General features: G+C 43.2%; 1 protein-coding gene across 4 annotated transcripts in view; it reads right to left on the bottom strand.

Annotated features, from left to right (window-relative positions):
• The window catches only part of ENTPD3 (ectonucleoside triphosphate diphosphohydrolase 3), a 34,487-nt gene that overhangs the window by 3,802 nt on the left and 12,358 nt on the right, over window positions 1-18,327 (bottom strand). For all 4 annotated transcript variants that reach the window (XM_019985141.2, XM_070776115.1, XM_019985142.2 and 1 more), the window contains 6 exons: window positions 17,534-17,651; window positions 9,336-9,486; window positions 6,846-7,005; window positions 5,667-5,900; window positions 660-932; window positions 387-497 (listed from right to left, as the gene is read on the bottom strand). In XM_019985141.2, coding sequence (XP_019840700.1) covers window positions 387-497; window positions 660-932; window positions 5,667-5,900; window positions 6,846-7,005; window positions 9,336-9,486; window positions 17,534-17,651 — 1,047 coding nt within the window. The remainder of the gene's footprint in view (window positions 1-386; window positions 498-659; window positions 933-5,666; window positions 5,901-6,845; window positions 7,006-9,335; window positions 9,487-17,533; window positions 17,652-18,327) is intronic.

The raw sequence follows: 18,327 nt of genomic DNA, 5'->3' as shown, positions 1-18,327 counted from the left end.
AGTATTCTTGCCTGGAGAATCCCATGGCTAGAGGAGCCTGGACAGTTCATAGGGTCACAAAGAGTTGGACTGAAGCGACTTAGCACGCATACAATATCATGGAACAGCAATCGTAAGTTTATAGAGTGCTTGTTACATGCCAGACACTGTTACAAACATTGTGCCCATGTATAGAACATTTAATCTAATTACTGCTGTAATCTAATCACAACACAGCTGTGAGCTGGGGTTCCTTATTAATCTTACAGATGTGGTGAAGGAGAACAGCATAAAAGTCAGATTCAGAACATACATACACACACGTACACACACACAGAGGCACAAATGAAATCTGCTCTGCTATACTGTTTTGTACCAATATGGGTCCTTTTTCTTTAAATACTGACCTGATTCCAATTCTTTGAGCAGAAATTCCAGGTGCTCAAGTTGAAGGCGTGCAGAGAAAAGCTACCTGAAAGGTTGAAAGCATTGGCTGTATAGTAGAATCCTGCAAAAGCCTGTAAGGAAGTTGTACAGAAGGAAATCATTTCTCAGAATGCGATATAATGAAGGTTTCAGGGCAGGGAATAAGAAAGCGGGAAACACCTCAGCAGAGGAAAGACAGGAAGGTGAGAAATAATCAGTAGGGGGAAAAGGAATCTCTGTTGTTTTGCTCTTACCACAAATGACCCTTTAACTCTTGGCTGATACACCCCATCAAAGGAACAAGCTTCGTGATCATGGCAAGCGCTGAAGTTGAATAGGGAAGCCACCTTTTCCCTACACAGTGATGGGTCCCCGGTTCCTTCAAAAGTGATGGTGTTGTTGGGATTATATCTTTCAGGTCTCAGGTCCTCTGTACACAGGCTGCCAAACACCTGTGCCTCAGTGAAGGTGGTGATGTAATTCTGAGGGTAACAAGGGTTGGTGAGCGTGGTTTCAGTGGTATAATCCTGTAGGTAAAGAGTAAGATGTTAGAAATCACTCTTGTGGAGGTCCAAGTACTTTCCTTTTGCAAGTCCTCACTGTTGTTCCCCTCCAGTGCCAAGAGAGAAATGGAAAAAAGGCCATTATACGTGCGGTGGAAGGGGAGTCCCAGGTTGCCTAAATAACTCTACTTGGGGAGGGGGGATTATCACCCTGCACCAGGCACAATACCAGGCTGTGCTCCAGCACTTAGCACAGCTGCATGAAGCAGGGTTTATGAACTACATTTGGATGAGAAAGCAAGATATGTTTAGGTTAATCGACCATTTTGAAGAGCATGTTATCTATCCATCTAAAAATAACAATTAAAAAGGTACAAATAAACGTATTGTGAAAATTAAGGCTCATTCCCACCCACTTTATCCACCCAGCTTCCCTCCCTGGAAGTAACCACTGTTGCCAGTTATAGTGCATTCTGACAGAGGTTCTGTGTATACTTCTTCTATGCATGTGTGATTACATTTTCTTTTCCCCTCGTTTTCTTTCTTTAAATTTTGAATCATAAATGGCAGTGCTCTATACACACTGTTCTGTCCCTTGCATTTCTTACTTAAGAATATATCTTTGATATTTTCCTTTCATTGTCCATGTACGAGTGACCTCTTCTTTTTACACTAGCTTCTTTCATGCTAGCTACCTAGAACTCCACTGTACAAATAAACTGTACTTTATTTAGGGAATCCCATCTAGAGGAAAATTTAGCTGGTTTCCAATCACGTGCCATTATAAAACAATGATGTAATAAATACCCTGTTACATAGAAATCTTCCATCTGTTTGTAATTTATTTGGTGTTAAGATTGTGGTAGGGATTTGATTTTACTTTCTCCAGATGATTATCTAGTCTTCTATCTATAGCGAAAAATGTTCCCTTTATTTAATGCTAAATTCCAAAATGTGTTTGGTTCAATTTATGGGCTCTCTTTTCCAAGGAATTGGATTTGAACTCTGTGTAATTTCAAAGCTACTAAAATGTATTTTAATCCTCTACAGTATAATCTTGGCTCAGAAAACACTTAGCTCAGCTCTCTTATTTTACTGCTGAGGAACCTGAGGTACACATCAAAATAATGTAATCATTTAATGAAAGGCAGTCGTAGGATTCTATGCAGAATCCTACAAAAGTCCAACACTCATCTGATATGAGTGTCCTACAGAAAGATCTTAATATGACGGTGGAGGCAGCAAATGGGCCCCTTCTGCTTCAGTGGTGTGAAAAAGTCTATGGTGTTCAAAAGTTGTTATGTCTCATTTGTAACATATCACGTCATGGTCACCCTATGGCTGAAATAATCATTGAAAGAAAAAAAAATAAAACCAACAACTAATCATTTAGTTTCCCCCTCCAAATCTGACTTATACTTTTTTAATAATTAAAATAAGTCATTTCTGGCCTGGCTTGGAGAAGAAGCAAAATAATGTAAATTATTTTTGGCTAGAAGAAGCTTGCTGCTGCTGCTGCTAAGTCGCTTCAGTCGTGTCTGACTCTGTGTGACCCCATAGACAGTGGCCCACCAGGCTCCCCCGTCCCTGGGATTCTCCAGGCAAGAACACTGGAGTGGGTTGCCATTTCCTTCTCCAATGCATGAAAGGGAAAAGTGAAAGTGAAGTCGCTCAGTCGTGTCCGACTCTTCACGACCCTATGGTCTGCAGCCTACCAGGCTCCTCCGTCCATGGGATTTTCCAGGCAAGAGTACTGGAGTGGGGTGCCATTGCCTTCTCCAAGAAGAAGCTTAGTAAAGATTAATTCAGTTCTCTTTTTGGATCATGAATTATTTGTTAGAGCATTCCTGAAATGTAACTTGCCAATGTGCCAAGTTACTTAGTCCCTCAACATTTAATAAATCTTCCCTGAATTTAGTCTTTGCAGGGCATTATCATGAAAGGGTCATGTACTTCCTTTGTAACTACACGACCAACATAGTTTTTCTTTTTAAATAATGTGTTTGGAATACTGCCTGTGCTTGTGCTCAGTTGCTCAGTCATGTTCGACCCTTTGCAACCCCCATGGACTGTAGCTGGCCTGGCTCCTCCATCCATGGGATTTTCCAGGCAAGAATACTGGAGTGGGTTGTCATTTCCTCCTCTAGAGGATCTTCCCAACCCAGAGATCAAACCTGTGTCTCTTACGTCTCTTGCATTGGCAGGCGGGTTCTTTACCACTAGCACCACTTGGCAAGCCCATATATATACCATATGAAGCCAAATTTGTAAATACACATATTCTTGCATTAAAAAGAACTGGAATAAAATGCAATAATATGTTGATGATGGTAATTCCAAGTTTTGTTGTTTATTATTTATATTCTTTATGTCTGTATTTTCTCTCCGCCCCGCCCCCCACCCCCCCACCGAATATGGGTTACTTTAAAACCAGAAGAAAAAAATCTTACTTAACAAGGAAGAGAAAGTGAATGCATGTCCCTAATGTCTAACATGCTATCAGAGTGAGACTTGAGCCTTGGGGTCACTGGAGACCCCTTAATTAAGAAAATAATTTGCAAAGTATATATTGGTAGCTCAGATGGTAAAGAATTTGCCTGCAATGCATGAGACCTGAGTTCGATTCCTGGATCAGAAAGACCCCCTGGAGTAGGAAATGGCAACCCATTCCAATATTCTTGCCTGGAGGATTCCATGGACAGAGGAGTCTTGCAGGCTACAGTCCATGGGGTTGCAAAGAGTTGGCCACAACTGATTGACACTTTGACTTTTCATGTATCTAGGTGTCACTCTCACCACACTCTGTAGCCCTTTATATTTCAGTCCAGGAACTGAGACCTGGACTGGAAGCAATTACTCAGGCAGCGTTCATGATGCAATAGGCTTTGGGAACCTTTAAGCTGAGGTTTGGCAACACGTCTTTGGAACATGAAAAATTGGCTAGGCAGGTCGGGACATGCATTTGTGGGTGATCCTCATCACACCTGGATCCTGCCCCACACATGAGTCAGAAGGCTTAGAGGGCAAAGCCACTCTCTCAGGCATCCACATGTTACCAGGCAAGTTGATGATGCCCCCTGTCCCTGTGAGTTGACTATATACAGTGAGAAGCAGGGGTGTCCCACCTCTGCCCCCAGACCTGGGCTCACACCTTGAGACCTGCATTCTCAAGTTCAAATGAGACCTCACCCAGGTGGAGTATTCACTTCTCTACTGTAGACTGTTAGGTACATAGACAGTCATTCTTTAATAAATCTCGTAGGAGTGTGCACAAATATACATACACACACCCTCATGGCCAGCCAAATTTAAGAGATTAGCTTCTCAAACCTAGATTCACCCTGGGAAAAGGGTGATTTCCCCTGCCTCCCTTCTCCCATCTGAAGTCCAGAGGAGCCCTGCCCTCCCTGACTCACCCTGCACCCCTTCTAGGGCCAGAGCTAGAGGAAGGGGCCTTAAGTATTGCTAGAAATAAAAGGAGAGAGAAAAGAGGAGCCCAGTTAGAGAGGGTTGACTAAGCTCCCTGCGGGGTTTGGTTTGGCCGAGTGGGGGTGTGTATTTAGGAGTCTGGCCTGGGCACCAAGTCTCCTGAGCCATGGAGAAGTAGCTCAGGGCTGCCTGCAGGGCCCCTGCTCTGTCTTCCCCAGGAGTGCCCAGCCCCTCCCCAAAATACATGTGGCATACATGTGTGCTGGGGCTCCAGCCTTTCCTGTGAGGCTGAAAGAGAAGTTTTGGGAAGAGGGCCAGACCTGGAGGGTGAATTCTCACAATCCACCCTGCATGAATACTCAGTAAATGCAGGGATCTGAAGATGTGAGTTCTACTGATGACTCTTTGTAAACCAATCCAATTTTTCTACAGCTAGTGGCTGGGAAATACTGCTTCCTTCCTCATGACAAGAGTAAGCTGCAGTGGTGGGGGTTAACCTACTGATGCTGTGTCCACTACATTCAGAGGCTGACTCAGCCCCTGTGCCCTGCCCCAGGTCCCCTCAGAAGTCAGGATCTGTGGCCTCCAGTTGGCCTCATGCCCTTCCAGGAGATCAAGATTCCTTCCCTTCATTCTCCTTTCATCTTCATCGTCCCTTTTCAGCCATGGTCGAGGTGGATGTCCCCTGAGCACTGGAGTTTGGGGCCCAGGGTCACATCCATGGTGCTAGTGCTCTCGCTGCCACAAACAGTACTCGTGTCAACTTTATATTAGTGACAGCCTAACTGATGTCTGAAGTAGCCATACCGTATAAATTACTGATCAATGTGATGGAGTTTGGTTGCTCTAAGATCCCACCATATAAAGCACATTAAAATCCGCCTAATACAGGCTCATCTAAAAGAAGCCTGAGCCTGGGGAGGTCCTCTACCCTCTCTGTTGTCAGCAAGCATTTCTCCTGTGACCAGGTTTATTATTTTGTCTGCACTCAGGGGAGTCTCTGCAATCTCCAGCTTCTTTAGCTACTAGTTTAAAGCAGTTTGTGTCCGTAAAGGGATCCCAAGTCCTGAATCATTTATAAAACCTCTGGGGCTCTGGAATTGCCCCGGACTTCTGACTCAAATACACTGGAAATGGTCAACGTATCAGAGAGAGAGAGAGAAAGAGAGAGAGAAAGAGAATGCTTGGACCCCTACAAGTTAACAGGAAAATGCTGCTGTTTCCATCCACCTTCTAATTGGAATGGAAAGGACAGACCCCAGAAGGCAAGGCATCTTCCCCTCAGCCAAGACCCCCGAGGGAACACCTGTCGCCCCGTGGCTCAGGTACCTGAAGGAGGGTTGCCAGAAACCTCTTCTCAGCCTCGTTCCGGCCATAGCACTGGAAGCTGTGTGTGTACAGCGTGTATTCGTAGCCATACAGGGTCACCTTCATGATGTCACTGGTGTTCAGCCCCACCTTCTCTTCTGCTGCGAAGGATATTTGGGTGGAGGCACCACCCAAATCCAGGGCCCCTGTGGTCTCCTTTCCACTCGGATGCACCCACATATGCCACAGGCTCTTCTACACAGTTGGAAAAAGAAACAAGAAAAAAGACCAAAGGTGCCATCTCTGATTGGCCAGGGTTCATCACCCAGGATCCATCTCCTATTGCTAAGAAGTATGACACGGGGTGCATTCAGGGCCAAATCTCTCCTTTGTTTCATGGGTGGTGAACTCAAATGCTTTCAGGGACTGGACAGGCAACATAAATGAGTGAGTAGATTAGGTGTACACAACCGGGAATGGTGAGGACTGTGGCCATCTGGGGAATGCATGAGATATAGACTCTGTTCCAGTTGGTTGTTGGCATGCAGGAATGTGAGTCTGCTGTGACCAGCTCTTCCAACTTTTGGGGAGTGAGGGAGTCCAGAAGAGGCTAGAATCATGGATATCTACGGGAATTTCCAAAATATTAACTAAATTAATTAACTAAAAATATATTCAAGGGAGAAGAAAACAGGTCTTAGGCTGGACATGGTAGGTACCCTCAGTTTATACCCTCTGTGACACGGTGATTATCTTTCTGAGTCAGCTTTCCTCTGCACCAAAGGAGCAGGGAGTGTGGAGACCGGAGTGTGAGACCTGAGGACACAGAGTGAGTAGGAAGAAGGCCGCGTGAGGGCTTTGTAAATTCCTGACGGCTACAGGGCTTCTTGGAAGTGTCATTCTCTAGTTGTATTTCAAAAGACTCATGGCCTACTGCAAGATTTAGATCCTCCCTCCCTCCTCAAATTTCTTGTTGGTTGGTAAAATGATATTCCCCTCCCCCATGCATTTGTCTTACTTAGTATCCAAGGCTTTGTCCCAGCTATACATGTCTTTTCTTGGCTATTGTATCACTGCTGTTTCCCTAAAGAAATGACGCAGGACAGATGGCCCTGTCAGCATGCACCTCTGCTTAAGCTACCAACCCCAGGGGACAGAATAAACAGCAAGATTAAAAACCATGCATTTGTTTTCACACACCTCCAGGAAATTTCCCATTAAATAGTTGGCTGTAATCCATCCATATATCCCTTCCTCTTGCCCAGAAATGATTTGAGCATCCCTAAAATCAAAGGGCTGAGACTTGAAGTAGTTTTCAATGCTCTCAAGGACTTCATTAGCTGCTGTTTCGTTTTGCAACCTATGCAAGGCACAGAACACAAAAGGCTGAGTGCCCAGACAACAATCTTAAAATAACCTCCCCACTCCCTCAGGCAGGGACCGTTTTCCAGATGTAGGTAAGATACAGGAACCCCCTCTGCAAATTGAAGCTTCCCAGGCGACCATGAAGGCAGGCTGCACTTGTTACCTGTCAAACTGCCAAGCAGGGAAATAGCTACCAGTAAAAATATCACTTGTCCTCTCCTCCCTTACCTGTTTCTATTCTGCTGTCTAGCAACCAGCTAAAGAGCCTCCTACTCAATCACTGTTGCTCTGTCTCAGATCAGCAGAAGAAAGGAGATTAGTGAAGGCATAGGAGTAGCGTAAGTATTCACTTGGGGCACTATACAAAGAAACCCTCATCAGGCCAGAAGGATGGGGAGCTTAGGAGGGAGGTGGAAAGGAAGAGGGGTTTTTCGCTGTCCCCGCTTTGCTTTTTGGGAGGGCTTTGGCATGAGGGGATATGATGGCCATCATGGCTGCCACGGAATTGAAATCCTTTAGTGTGCTGACCCATGGAGGAGTGGTGACGTAGCATTCATATCACCCGTGACATCGTGTATTTGTATCATTTATCTGTGCCATTTTATGGAAGAAGGCTCGCTTGGGATACTCTTTTCCCTTTCATCAGGGTTAAAGAAATTCGGGGGGCACTGGCTCACTCTCGGCTAAAGAAGAAGAAAGAGCAATGCTACAAGCTGAAGTCCATTCCAGTTCAGTAGCAATTTATCACTGCTTGGAAAATAATGAATAATTTTCTTAGTTTAATTAGTTCTCATCCCAGAGACTCAAATGATTGTTTTTTCTATATTTGACTTTTCTTGCAATTAAAATATCAACTAGTTCCTCAGAAGAAATGGATCACCATCAGGAAGTTGTGAAAGAGTTCACAAAGAAGTGTCAATATCTATTCAAATGTAACATTCACCTTCTGGCTAAGGGGAAGACTTTCTATTTCATGTTTCTTTTTTCATGGCTATAAATCACAGAGCCTTGAATGATTTCTCACTGAGAGGACTGGGAGAAGAAAGCAACCAAGACAAAGTTGACAAAGTTGAGTTCTTTGCTTCCATTAGAAAGAAAAGACAGAAGGAAGGGATTTCTATATCATTTCTATTTCAGGGAAACACAGCAATCTTGAAAACACACTGCAGAATCCAAGAGTAAGGAAAGAAACCTGACTTCCTTCCACATTCTACTTGATCAACCAGGACATAGGAATAGAAAAAAACGAGAGAAAAACTACAGGGAAAAGGCTCAATCCAACTGAAAGTGCTTCATGATCTTTTTGATTTATCATCTGAAAGCGACTCTGTTTGTTCCCTTGAAGTTTCTGCATGTGGTGAAGAAAATACATGTAATTTTACATTCCTAGGATCATAGACAAAGTGACTTTGCAACCAAATGAGTGTCATCATTTGGGGAGAAAGCCTTATTTTCAAAGTTTAGGGCAGCATCTGCCCTTTAATTTCGGTAGTTTTAAGTTTGATGGGTTTTTAAAAAACTGTTTTTCTTTTATTTCAAGGTCAAGGAAATATTATCATGGAGAAAAAAAATGAGAAAGGACATTCAAAAACAATACAATGGGGCTAAAAGTCATGGCTGAAAATTTAGAAGGAACTGCTTAATTGAATGAAATGTTTATTTTTTATAGTAACTCCAAAGGCCTTGGGGCGAGGAGCAGAATTCCCATTATTTGAAAGCAGATATTTTGGTGACATTTTGTATGTGGATAGAAGCTAAATAGCTTAGTAGTATAGTGGCTTACATTTAGTGGAACTGGTTGTGCACAGGTATTAAAATTGTTATTTAGTCGCTCAGTTGTGTTCTACTCTTTTATGACCCAATGGACTGTAGCCTGCCATGCTCCTCTGTCTGTGGAATTTCCCAGGCAAGAACACTGGAGGGGGTTACTATGCCCTTCTCCAGGGGACCTCCCCAGATCAGGGATCAAACCTGAGTCTCCCCACTGGCAGGCCGATTCTTTACCACTGAGCCACCAGGGAAATCCCTGATGGTCAAAAACAGTTTCTACTTTTCAAGAAAACTAGAGGTACATCCCATGACTAGATTTCATGTTACTTTCCTTTTTTTTCAGAGTTCTCAATAAAATCACCATGGGGAAGGGAATCAAATATAGAATTGTTTCTTTCTGAGTATTAAGACTAAAAGTTTCCCAACTTTTAAAGCCTAAATTTATGGCAGAATATGGGATTATTTCCCAGAAATACAGTTATATTCTTGGAAAGGTTCAACACATTCCTGGCTGTGTTGGTCCAACGGGCTCCTCTGTGCCATTCGAGCTCTCACCTCAGTAATCGCATCCCAGCTGTGGCCCCCAGGTAAACGCAGGTGGATCCATGGAGACTGACTGGAATGTGCCCCTTGACTTTTTGCATGCAATCCTCAAAGGCTTTGGGGGCATCTTGGGGGTTTTCCGCATAGTTGGAGATCCCAGAGCCTGAAGAGCAAGCATTCATCACTTCTTAGCATTCCCAGGAACCAACAAGAGCCATACAACTTTTAAATAATGCAAATCAGCTCTGGAAATTAATGGGTTTTTGTAGGGGATTGAAAACAGTGTATGTGCTAAGTTCCACGTGGCCACATAGATGAGTCAATTCCCAAAATGTAGAAGGAAAGAATTACAAAGGTGAAAAAAAATGAGCTGAGACCTGCTTTGAAAAAAGGTTCTCATTACGGAAATTTCAAATATAAATAAAAGTAGAGAGAAGAGTACAACAAACCCATGCACCCATCTTCCAGTTTTAACAGTGATCAATCTTGCCCCATCTGCACTCTCCCAGTCTCTCCTCATGAAGCAAACTGCAGACATGGTATCATTTCATTCTATAAATATTTCAGTATATATCATTAAAAGATAAGACGTCTTTTAAAGAAACATAACCATAGTCTCATTAGTCTATCTAAAAGTTTAAAAAATAATCACTTAATATAATTAAATATCTAATTAAGATTCACATTTCCTCCATATTCACATTTTTTCTCTCCCTCTACCTCTCTCTAATTTGTTTGAATTAGGGCCCCAATAAATTCCATCCATTATAATTGGTTGCCATGTCATTTAAGTCTCCTTTAATATATAGATTCTGCCCTCTCTTTCTAATTTTTCTTTGTAATTAAACACTTTTTCCCTTGCAATTTCATTTGTCCTATAGTTTCCTAAAGTCTAGAATTTGCTAACCGCATCTCCATGGTTCATTTAATATGTTATTTGGTTTCAGTGTTTTCTATAAATTGGTAACTGAACACAGAGGCTTAATCAGATTCAGGTCTGAACTTTTTCAGAAAGAGTAATTTGTAGGGATGTGCATTTCCAATAAGAGGCACAAGCATCTGGTTGTTTCTCTCTGTGCTGTTAATAGGCATCAATGATCATTGCTTAGATCCATTAGCCTATTAGGGTTTGTGAAATGGTGATATTTTATTTCCATCATTCTTGTTTCACTTTTTATCTAAAATGCTTTTAAGAGAAGAAAACTTCCCCATCATTAACTGCTTGGTTACCCTATAATACAGTTTGTACAGGGAAGGCTGGATAGATATGTGCTTGATTCTTTCCCTTTATTTACCAGCATAAAAAATATTGATTGTAGACTTCCCTGGCAGTCCAGTGGTTGACTCCACACTTCCAACGTAGGTGGCAGAGGTTCAATCCCTGGTTGGGGAGCTAATATCCCACATGCCACGTGACCAAATAAATTTTAAAAATTTATATATATGCCATATATATATATATATATATATATATATATATATATATATATATAGTATATTGCACCTCCAGTATCTTCTTAACTTAACCAATGAGGGATTTTACTTGTTTGTTTAATATCTTTAAGGGCTTATGAATCTACAGATATGTTTGATATGTAATATTGCAGTTATTATTCTTATTGATGGCCCATCTTTATCCAGTGGTGCTTTCTTCAGTTTGGCAGCTGCGTCCTTTTGACATGATCCCAGAAACCTTTAAGAACTTCTTTGCTTTATGATATGATGAGATGTATCAATGACCTATATACTTCCTGCCCCAGATCTGGAATCTGCCTTTTCTCCAAGAAATCCTGATTTCTTTTATTGAGTAATGGTATCTAGTATCCAAAATTTAGAAGTTAGGGTGCTCATTTCAAGCCTTTTCAGAAGACAGACCTAGAGAAAACTTTATTTCAAGAGAAAAGATGTCATGAATTCTTAGTGGTATTTCTAATTCAAAACTTCAATTTTTCTCTTGAATTCACTAATCTTGTATCTTTATCTTCCTTTTCCTATGCTAAAAATCCTGTTCCCTAGACCCTCCAACTTAATAACTCATTTGCTTTATGAGTCTCAGTATGAGACTCATAAAGCAAATGAATATGAGTATATTCAATGGCAGTACCAGCACTACCACCAGTTGTAGGATTATTGAAAACAGTTTAAATTTTTTTGAAGTTCTTTTTGTCCTTAGGGTATATCCTGTTAGGCATATACAAGTGTCCATAAACCAAGTCTTCTTGAAATACATACATACTAATTTGTCTCCAGATGGTCTATGGCTGCTTTCATGCTAAAGTAGGAGAGTTAAATGGTTGGAACAGAGATCACGTGGCCAACAAATGAAAAATATTTATCCTCTAGCTCTTTACAGAAAAAGTTTGCTTTTTCTGAACGTATGCTGAAAAGTCCCCTGACTTAGATGCTTTATTGGCACCTCCAACTTAATATATTCAAAACCAGATTCCTTAATCCATGCCACAGCCCCAAGCCCCAGTGTTGCCCCCTCTCAGGAGACAGTACTGTCATGCACACAGTCACTCAGGTCAGAACTGATGGTCAGGTACCATCAGCCAGGATGCCGTACATTAAAATGATCGTAAAATGTTGGCTCTACTTCCAAAATATGGCTCCAATCTCAGCACTTCTCACTCCTTCCCCAGAACCATTGTCAATCAGCGTTTCTCAGCCTCCGCGCTACTGACTTTTTGGGCTGGATCTTTCTTTGTTGTGGGGACTGTTCTGCAAGTCATGCAATGGTTAGCAGCATCCTTGTTCTCTACCACTAGACGCCAGCAGCACCACAAACCCCAGCTGTGAAAACTAAAAATGTCCCCACAGGGACTTCCCTGGTGGTCCAGTGGCTAAAACTCCATGCTCCCAACGCAGGGGGCCTGGGTTCGATCCCTAGTCAGGGAACTAAGATTCCCATATGCACAACTAAGACCTGGTGCAGCCAAATAAATTCATTAAATAAATAAAAATAATTAAAAAATAATGTCCCCAGATATCAACAAATGTTCCCTGGGGGGCAAAATTGCCCCACGTTGAGAAGCACATGTCTAGGCTAGACCACCCAAACATCACCTCCCACTTGCACTGCTCTAGTAACCCTGGTTTCCCTGCCTCTAATCTTAGTCTCTTGACTACATGTTCTACATTGACAGAGTGATCTGTTAAAGTGATGTCATCTCATGTTAGCTCCCTGGTCAGAATCTCCTAATGGGTTCCCAATATACTTTGAACAAAACTCATTTGAGTAGAAGTCAAAGCCCTTACTGCATCTCAAGGTCCTCCCTGAGCTGGCCTCTGCGACAGCTCCAGCCTCATTTCCCACTTGAATCTCTTCCTCGTTCTGCTCCAGTCACACTGGCCCCTTTGCTTTTCCTAGAAAATGCTGAGCCGCTGCCACCCGTGGTCTTTTCTCTTGCCATGCCCTCTGCTAGCACGTTCTTCCCTCAAACATATGCATGGCTCACCCCTCATCTCACTTTGGTCTCTGCTTAGCTGTCACCTTCTTTGCTGTCCCATGAAATCGCATGATTACTCTCTATCCACCTAGCTGGCTTACTTTCTCTTCACAGCATTTCTGATTGACATCGATACCCATTTATTTGCTGTCTCTCCTTCATTAGACTGTAAGTTCTGTAACAGTAGAGACTTTGTACATTTTGGTTATTTTAGAATTCCCAGTGTCAAGAACAGTTATTGGCAAATAGCAAGTACCCAAATAAATACTTATTAAGTATATGAATCAATCAATCAGTGAGATTTTCAGATCAGCCCACCACACTAGAGGAAGGGGATTGTGTAGTTCAGTCTGGACCAAACGAAATATATTTCTGCAAGAGCTGATCTCTGGACAGGAACTGGTTAGGAGCCTTGCTAGAATGTTGAAATGTGGGGTATTTGAGCATATCCCTCAGGGACCTATTTTCATAAGGTTCCCTTAAGCTTCCCAGAGGGAAAAGGAGATTGGGTTCACAGGCTCATGGAATACTGGGACACTCCAACGAAAGAGCTAAAACTGCTATTCCAATCTGAGAAGAGAGGGTTGGACAGCTGGCATAAGACTTACTTGAGGTGGGACAGGAGCAAAAGATATGTTCTGAGCAAAAGATTGTTTTCAACACTATAGTGACCTGGTCCCTAGAGCAACTTTTTAAGGTATTTCAATGGAGATGGTTAAGTCTAGTCTCAGTGGAGTTGAAAATTTTTTAACTGCTGGTGTAAAGGGAAAACATGACTGTCACCTCTGAAAGAAGGGCGCAGGAAGCCTGAGCAGTGCATCCTACACAAGAGATGAGGGACAGGCAAGGGACCAGTGACCCTCAGAGAATGGCTTTAACATAAGCAGCCAGAGCAACAGACCCCAGCATGGCGCCCAGGAGCTAAGGCAGCACCCACTGAGCTCACAGGAAACAGCAGCGCCGGAGGGCGGACGCCCACCAAGAATGCCCTGAGAAAGGTATTTCTAAGGCCCTGGGCATTCAGGAAATACTGCTAGGCAAGCAAACATTCACCACTCCCTCACACTGGCCGAGGCAGGGAAGTCCTGGGGAAATCTGCAACCGAGAAACTAGAAACCCAAATTATGCTTGGCGAAGCCACTTATCTTCCAGTGGATGACACTTGCCAAACTTCAGCTCTGTTATTTGAGCTGTAGTTTGTGGTCTTCTGGTCATTCCAAGTATATATGGATCCCTGAGGCTACTGTGATCAAAGAGAGAAGATCCATTTATGGATGTGGTGTGGGCTCCATGACCCTGCCCCTCCCCTAAATCACATCCAGGGTGGGCCAAGGGCCCCTGCCCCTGAGAGACTGCCTGGGTCCCTCCCCACGAAAGTGCCACCTCTTCCTGCAGTTTGAGGCCATCACAACTGACTTGGCTGAACTGCCCTCCCGGGGCTAGAGGCAGATCTTACAACTATGTTAGAACAGCCTTTTAGCAAGAATATCCACTGGGAATTCTAAAGTGTGGTGCCACATAATTAATAGCTAACAATTATTGAGTGCCTACTGTATGCCAGGTCTTTGCTACCTGCTTTATATGTGCTGGTGCTTAGTTGCTGAGTTGTGTCTGACTCTTTGTGACCTCATGGACTGTAGCCCGCCAGGCTCTCGGGAAGATCCCCTGAAGGAAGAAATGGCAACCCACTCCAGTATTCTTGCCTGAAAAACCCCATGGACCTGCTTTATACATATTATGTCATTTAATCCAAATCATTCCTGTGGGGTGGGTATTACTGTTACTATGCTTTTTATTTTAGAGGTGAGGGAGTCAAGATGCAGAGAGCTCAGATGAGTTTCCAGAGCTTTCACAGTAGGGATGAGGGTGAAGTCTTAATCACTGTCCTACATTATCATCTGTGCTTGGAGTGGCTGGTCTGTCTTTCCTAAAAAAGCATCCTGTTGCATGCTTCAGAGTGAAGAAATAGCTCAGAAATTAGGAGAACAGAGATGGGATCTCTGGCTGAAGTTTCAGAAAGGCTGCTGCTGCTGGTGAGCTGCAGGTAATGATGCAAGCAGTGCTCAGACGACATGGAAGTCCCCTATTGTGAGGAGCCCAGAGAAGTGCCACACAGATGCCCCTTCAAATAAAGGCTTAGTGTCCAGATGTTAGTTCCTTCGGGGTTTTCTTTAGCTGCAGAAAACTGCCTTGGTCAATACTTTCTTCCCAAGCTGGCAACATCCAATAACTGACAGTGACAGGAGGAATCACATCCAGTCATTTCCGACCATTTATACCCAGTGCAGGACACCTCTAATCGGCTGGAGCTCTGCAACGCCTGAGTTGCAATCTGACTTCTCTTTCTGTGCAATCCTCCTCTTTCTGCCTCCTTTCCACGGATGTGGATCACTCATCACTCCCTTGCACCCCAGCCTCTGTCTGCGCATCTGCTTCTTAAGACCCTAAGTGACACCTATGTCCTGGGGTCAGCAAGCTCCTGGCTGCCCTCCATGGAAGGGCAGATGATCAGAATGCACCCTGGTTATCCAGAGACAACTCCTGGTCTCTCTACGGGAAAGGCTAATTCTGCTTCCCAACATTTTCTATACCACGATCTGCAAGAAAGTATTCTATTTGAGCAGCTTATTGAGGGAAATGAAGGAAGTTGCTTGGGGTGACTGGCCCAGAGTCTAACTCATCCTCTAGGCTGAGGGTATCCCTACAGGTTACAACCTATCCTGTACACTTGTTGGGAAGATCCAGGGCAAGTCACATATCATAGTGCTCTAAAGAGGGTGGCACATACATATACATTCACTAACTGGGTTTGATTATGTGGCCTAAAGACTTAATTGTAAAAGGCAAATTTATAAAACTTTTTTGTTTTGATTGTGCCACATGGCCTAAACCCGTGACCCCTGCAGTGGAAGCGTGGAGCCTTAACCACTGGACTGCCAGGGGAGTCCCAAACTTTTGATAGAAAAATATCTTTATGACTTCAAGTTAGGGAAGGATTTCTTAAATAAAACATACAAAAGAGCAAATGAAAAGGGAGAAGACTGATAACTGTACCTTCGTAAAAATTGAGAACTTTTATTTGTCAAAGGGCATCATGAAAAACTAAAAAGATAAACCATAAACTGTGAGAGAGATTAGCAACAATATAATAATAATATAGCAAAGCATTCATATTCGGAATAAAGACAAAGGATTCCACAACTCAATAGGAAAATGTCAAGCAATTCAGTAGAAAAATGAGCAAAAGACATGAACAGGCATTTCACAGAAACAGAAATAGTCATAAATATATAAAAAGAAACTTAACCTTATTAGTAACCAGGGAAATACAAATATCCCTCAACAGGGAAAAATGAACCAGGTACTCATAGCAACAGAGATGGATTTTAAAAACCAAGTGGTAGTGAACAAAGCAAATTACAGAATAAATGTTTGCTTCCAATTGTATAAATATACGCTTGATTCCTTTTCCAAAACCAGGAAAAACTAAATGCATAAGGACAAAACTATAAAAAAGAACAAGTAAATAGTCAACATAACATTCAGGATATATTGTGGAGGAAGCAGGAAGCGCATGGAGGGTCATTAAAGACACTGATAACGTTCTGTTTCAGAGTTGGCAGCTCCCTAGCCATATACAGTTTGCCACCTTCTTTTATACAGTCTATGAACTGAGATATTTGTGCATTATTTTTAGATGGTGTTGAACATTTTTTTAAATAATATTTTGTGACATTTGAGAATTATTTTAAATTCAGAATTTCAGGGTCCATAAAGAAAGCTTTACTGGAACAGAGCCACACAAGCCTGTTTGTTTACAGATGGTCCATCTCTCTCTCTCTTTTTACCCTCCCCTCCCACCATACACAGACAACTGGAATATAATTTTCCTGCTGCTGCTGCTGCTAAGTCGCTTCAGTCATGTCTGACTCTGTGCGACCCCATAGACGGCAGCCCACCAGGCTCCCCCGTCCCTGGGATTCTCCAGGCAAGAACACTGGAGTGGGTTGCCATTTCCTTCTCCAATGCATGGAAGTGAAAAGTGAAAGTGAAGTCGCTCAGTCGTGTCCGAGTCTTAGCGACCCCATGGACTACAGCCCACCAGGCCCTCCGTCCATGGGATTTTCCAGGCAAGAGTACTGGAGTGGGGTGCCATTGCTTTCATGAGTTTCTCACGTTTCTGTATGTCTTATGAGCAGAGGCACTCACTGCTGTTGTTCTGGACTATCTGTTCAGGGATATTTGCATAATGAACAGGCTAAGAAGATACACATAGTGTTTCCCTCCAGAGCAGGGCAGGTGCCCATTATAAATCTTTCAGGTTCTCTAATCTCAGGGTTCCTTTTTGGTAATACAACCCACAGTGCAAGCAGGTACCATCTGGCACTCTCTACACATCACCCTGTGCAAATTGGAGCTCAGAGAACCAGGACAAGAAAACGCTGATCCTCGGGCGTTTGTGTGAGCAATAAACTCTCCTGTGTTTCTCACAGGAGTTTTGGGTCTTTCACCAGCATCCGTATCACACCAGTCACAGTTCTTGACACCCCACTTCCCGTTTTACAGATGAGAAATCTGAAATCCAGAGAAGGGAAGGGGCTAGCCTAAGGTCACTGTACTGAAGAGTAGCAGCGCTAACAAGAGGCCTCATATTTCCCTGACACCCAGCCCAGTGCTCACTCCTCGCCTCCAGGCAGTATTTCAGGACCCCTGCAGGCCTCTAAGGACATTAGGACTCTCCCTTCTTCCCTTGGGTCTTACCTTTCACGTTGCATTTGAAGCTTTGACTGACCACTCCAGTATTATTCGCCTTCTCTGCTGGCCATTGATACACGTAGATTGTGGTTCTGGAAGACCCGGCATCAAGTACAATTCCATACTGAATAAAAGGGGGGATGGAGAGTTAATTACAGGCTCAGCCTCTCTGAGGACCCCTTTTCCCAGAGAACCACTGAGAACCCTGAGTCATCCCAAGAGTTTAACCCACACTGCTTCCTTTATATAGAACCTGACCAAGAAGAAAAAACTATTTTCTCCAAACCAACTTTGTTTCTGTAGACTGGAGGGAGGGGTGGGGCGGAGGTGGGTCAGGTGTTCTAGGCCACAGTTCTCAGCCTTGGTTCACAGTGGAATCACTTAGGGAGCTTTTGAAGCTCGCAATGCCAAGGCTATACCCGAGACTCATTAAATCAGAATCTTTGTCAGTCGACCCAGGCACAAACAGTTCTTAAAGCTCCCGTGGTGATTCCGATATGCAGCCAAGGTTAAAGATGAGTACCCCAAAGATTGTGCATGCAAAGACAATCTCCTGATTTCTCTTCATCCAGATTCTGCAGGGTGGAGGTGGGGGAGGTCAGAAGCCACCTGGGTCTCAGGAGGAAAATGAATCGTCAGTCACCTTGCTACCGTTTCTTGTCCAAATTTCCAGGACTATCTGCCTGGGAATAAGCAATCAATAGGAAACCATGGTAGGAAGTACTTAAAGAGGAGAAAAACAAAATATGAAAGATTATTGATATATCACCTCACTTTGGTGACTCATGTGTGGAAGAATG

The sequence above is a fragment of the Bos indicus genome, chromosome 22 (assembly GCF_029378745.1).
Source record: "Bos indicus isolate NIAB-ARS_2022 breed Sahiwal x Tharparkar chromosome 22, NIAB-ARS_B.indTharparkar_mat_pri_1.0, whole genome shotgun sequence".
NCBI lineage: Eukaryota > Metazoa > Chordata > Mammalia > Artiodactyla > Bovidae > Bos > Bos indicus.
This window is presented reverse-complemented; position numbering and strand designations above follow the sequence as displayed.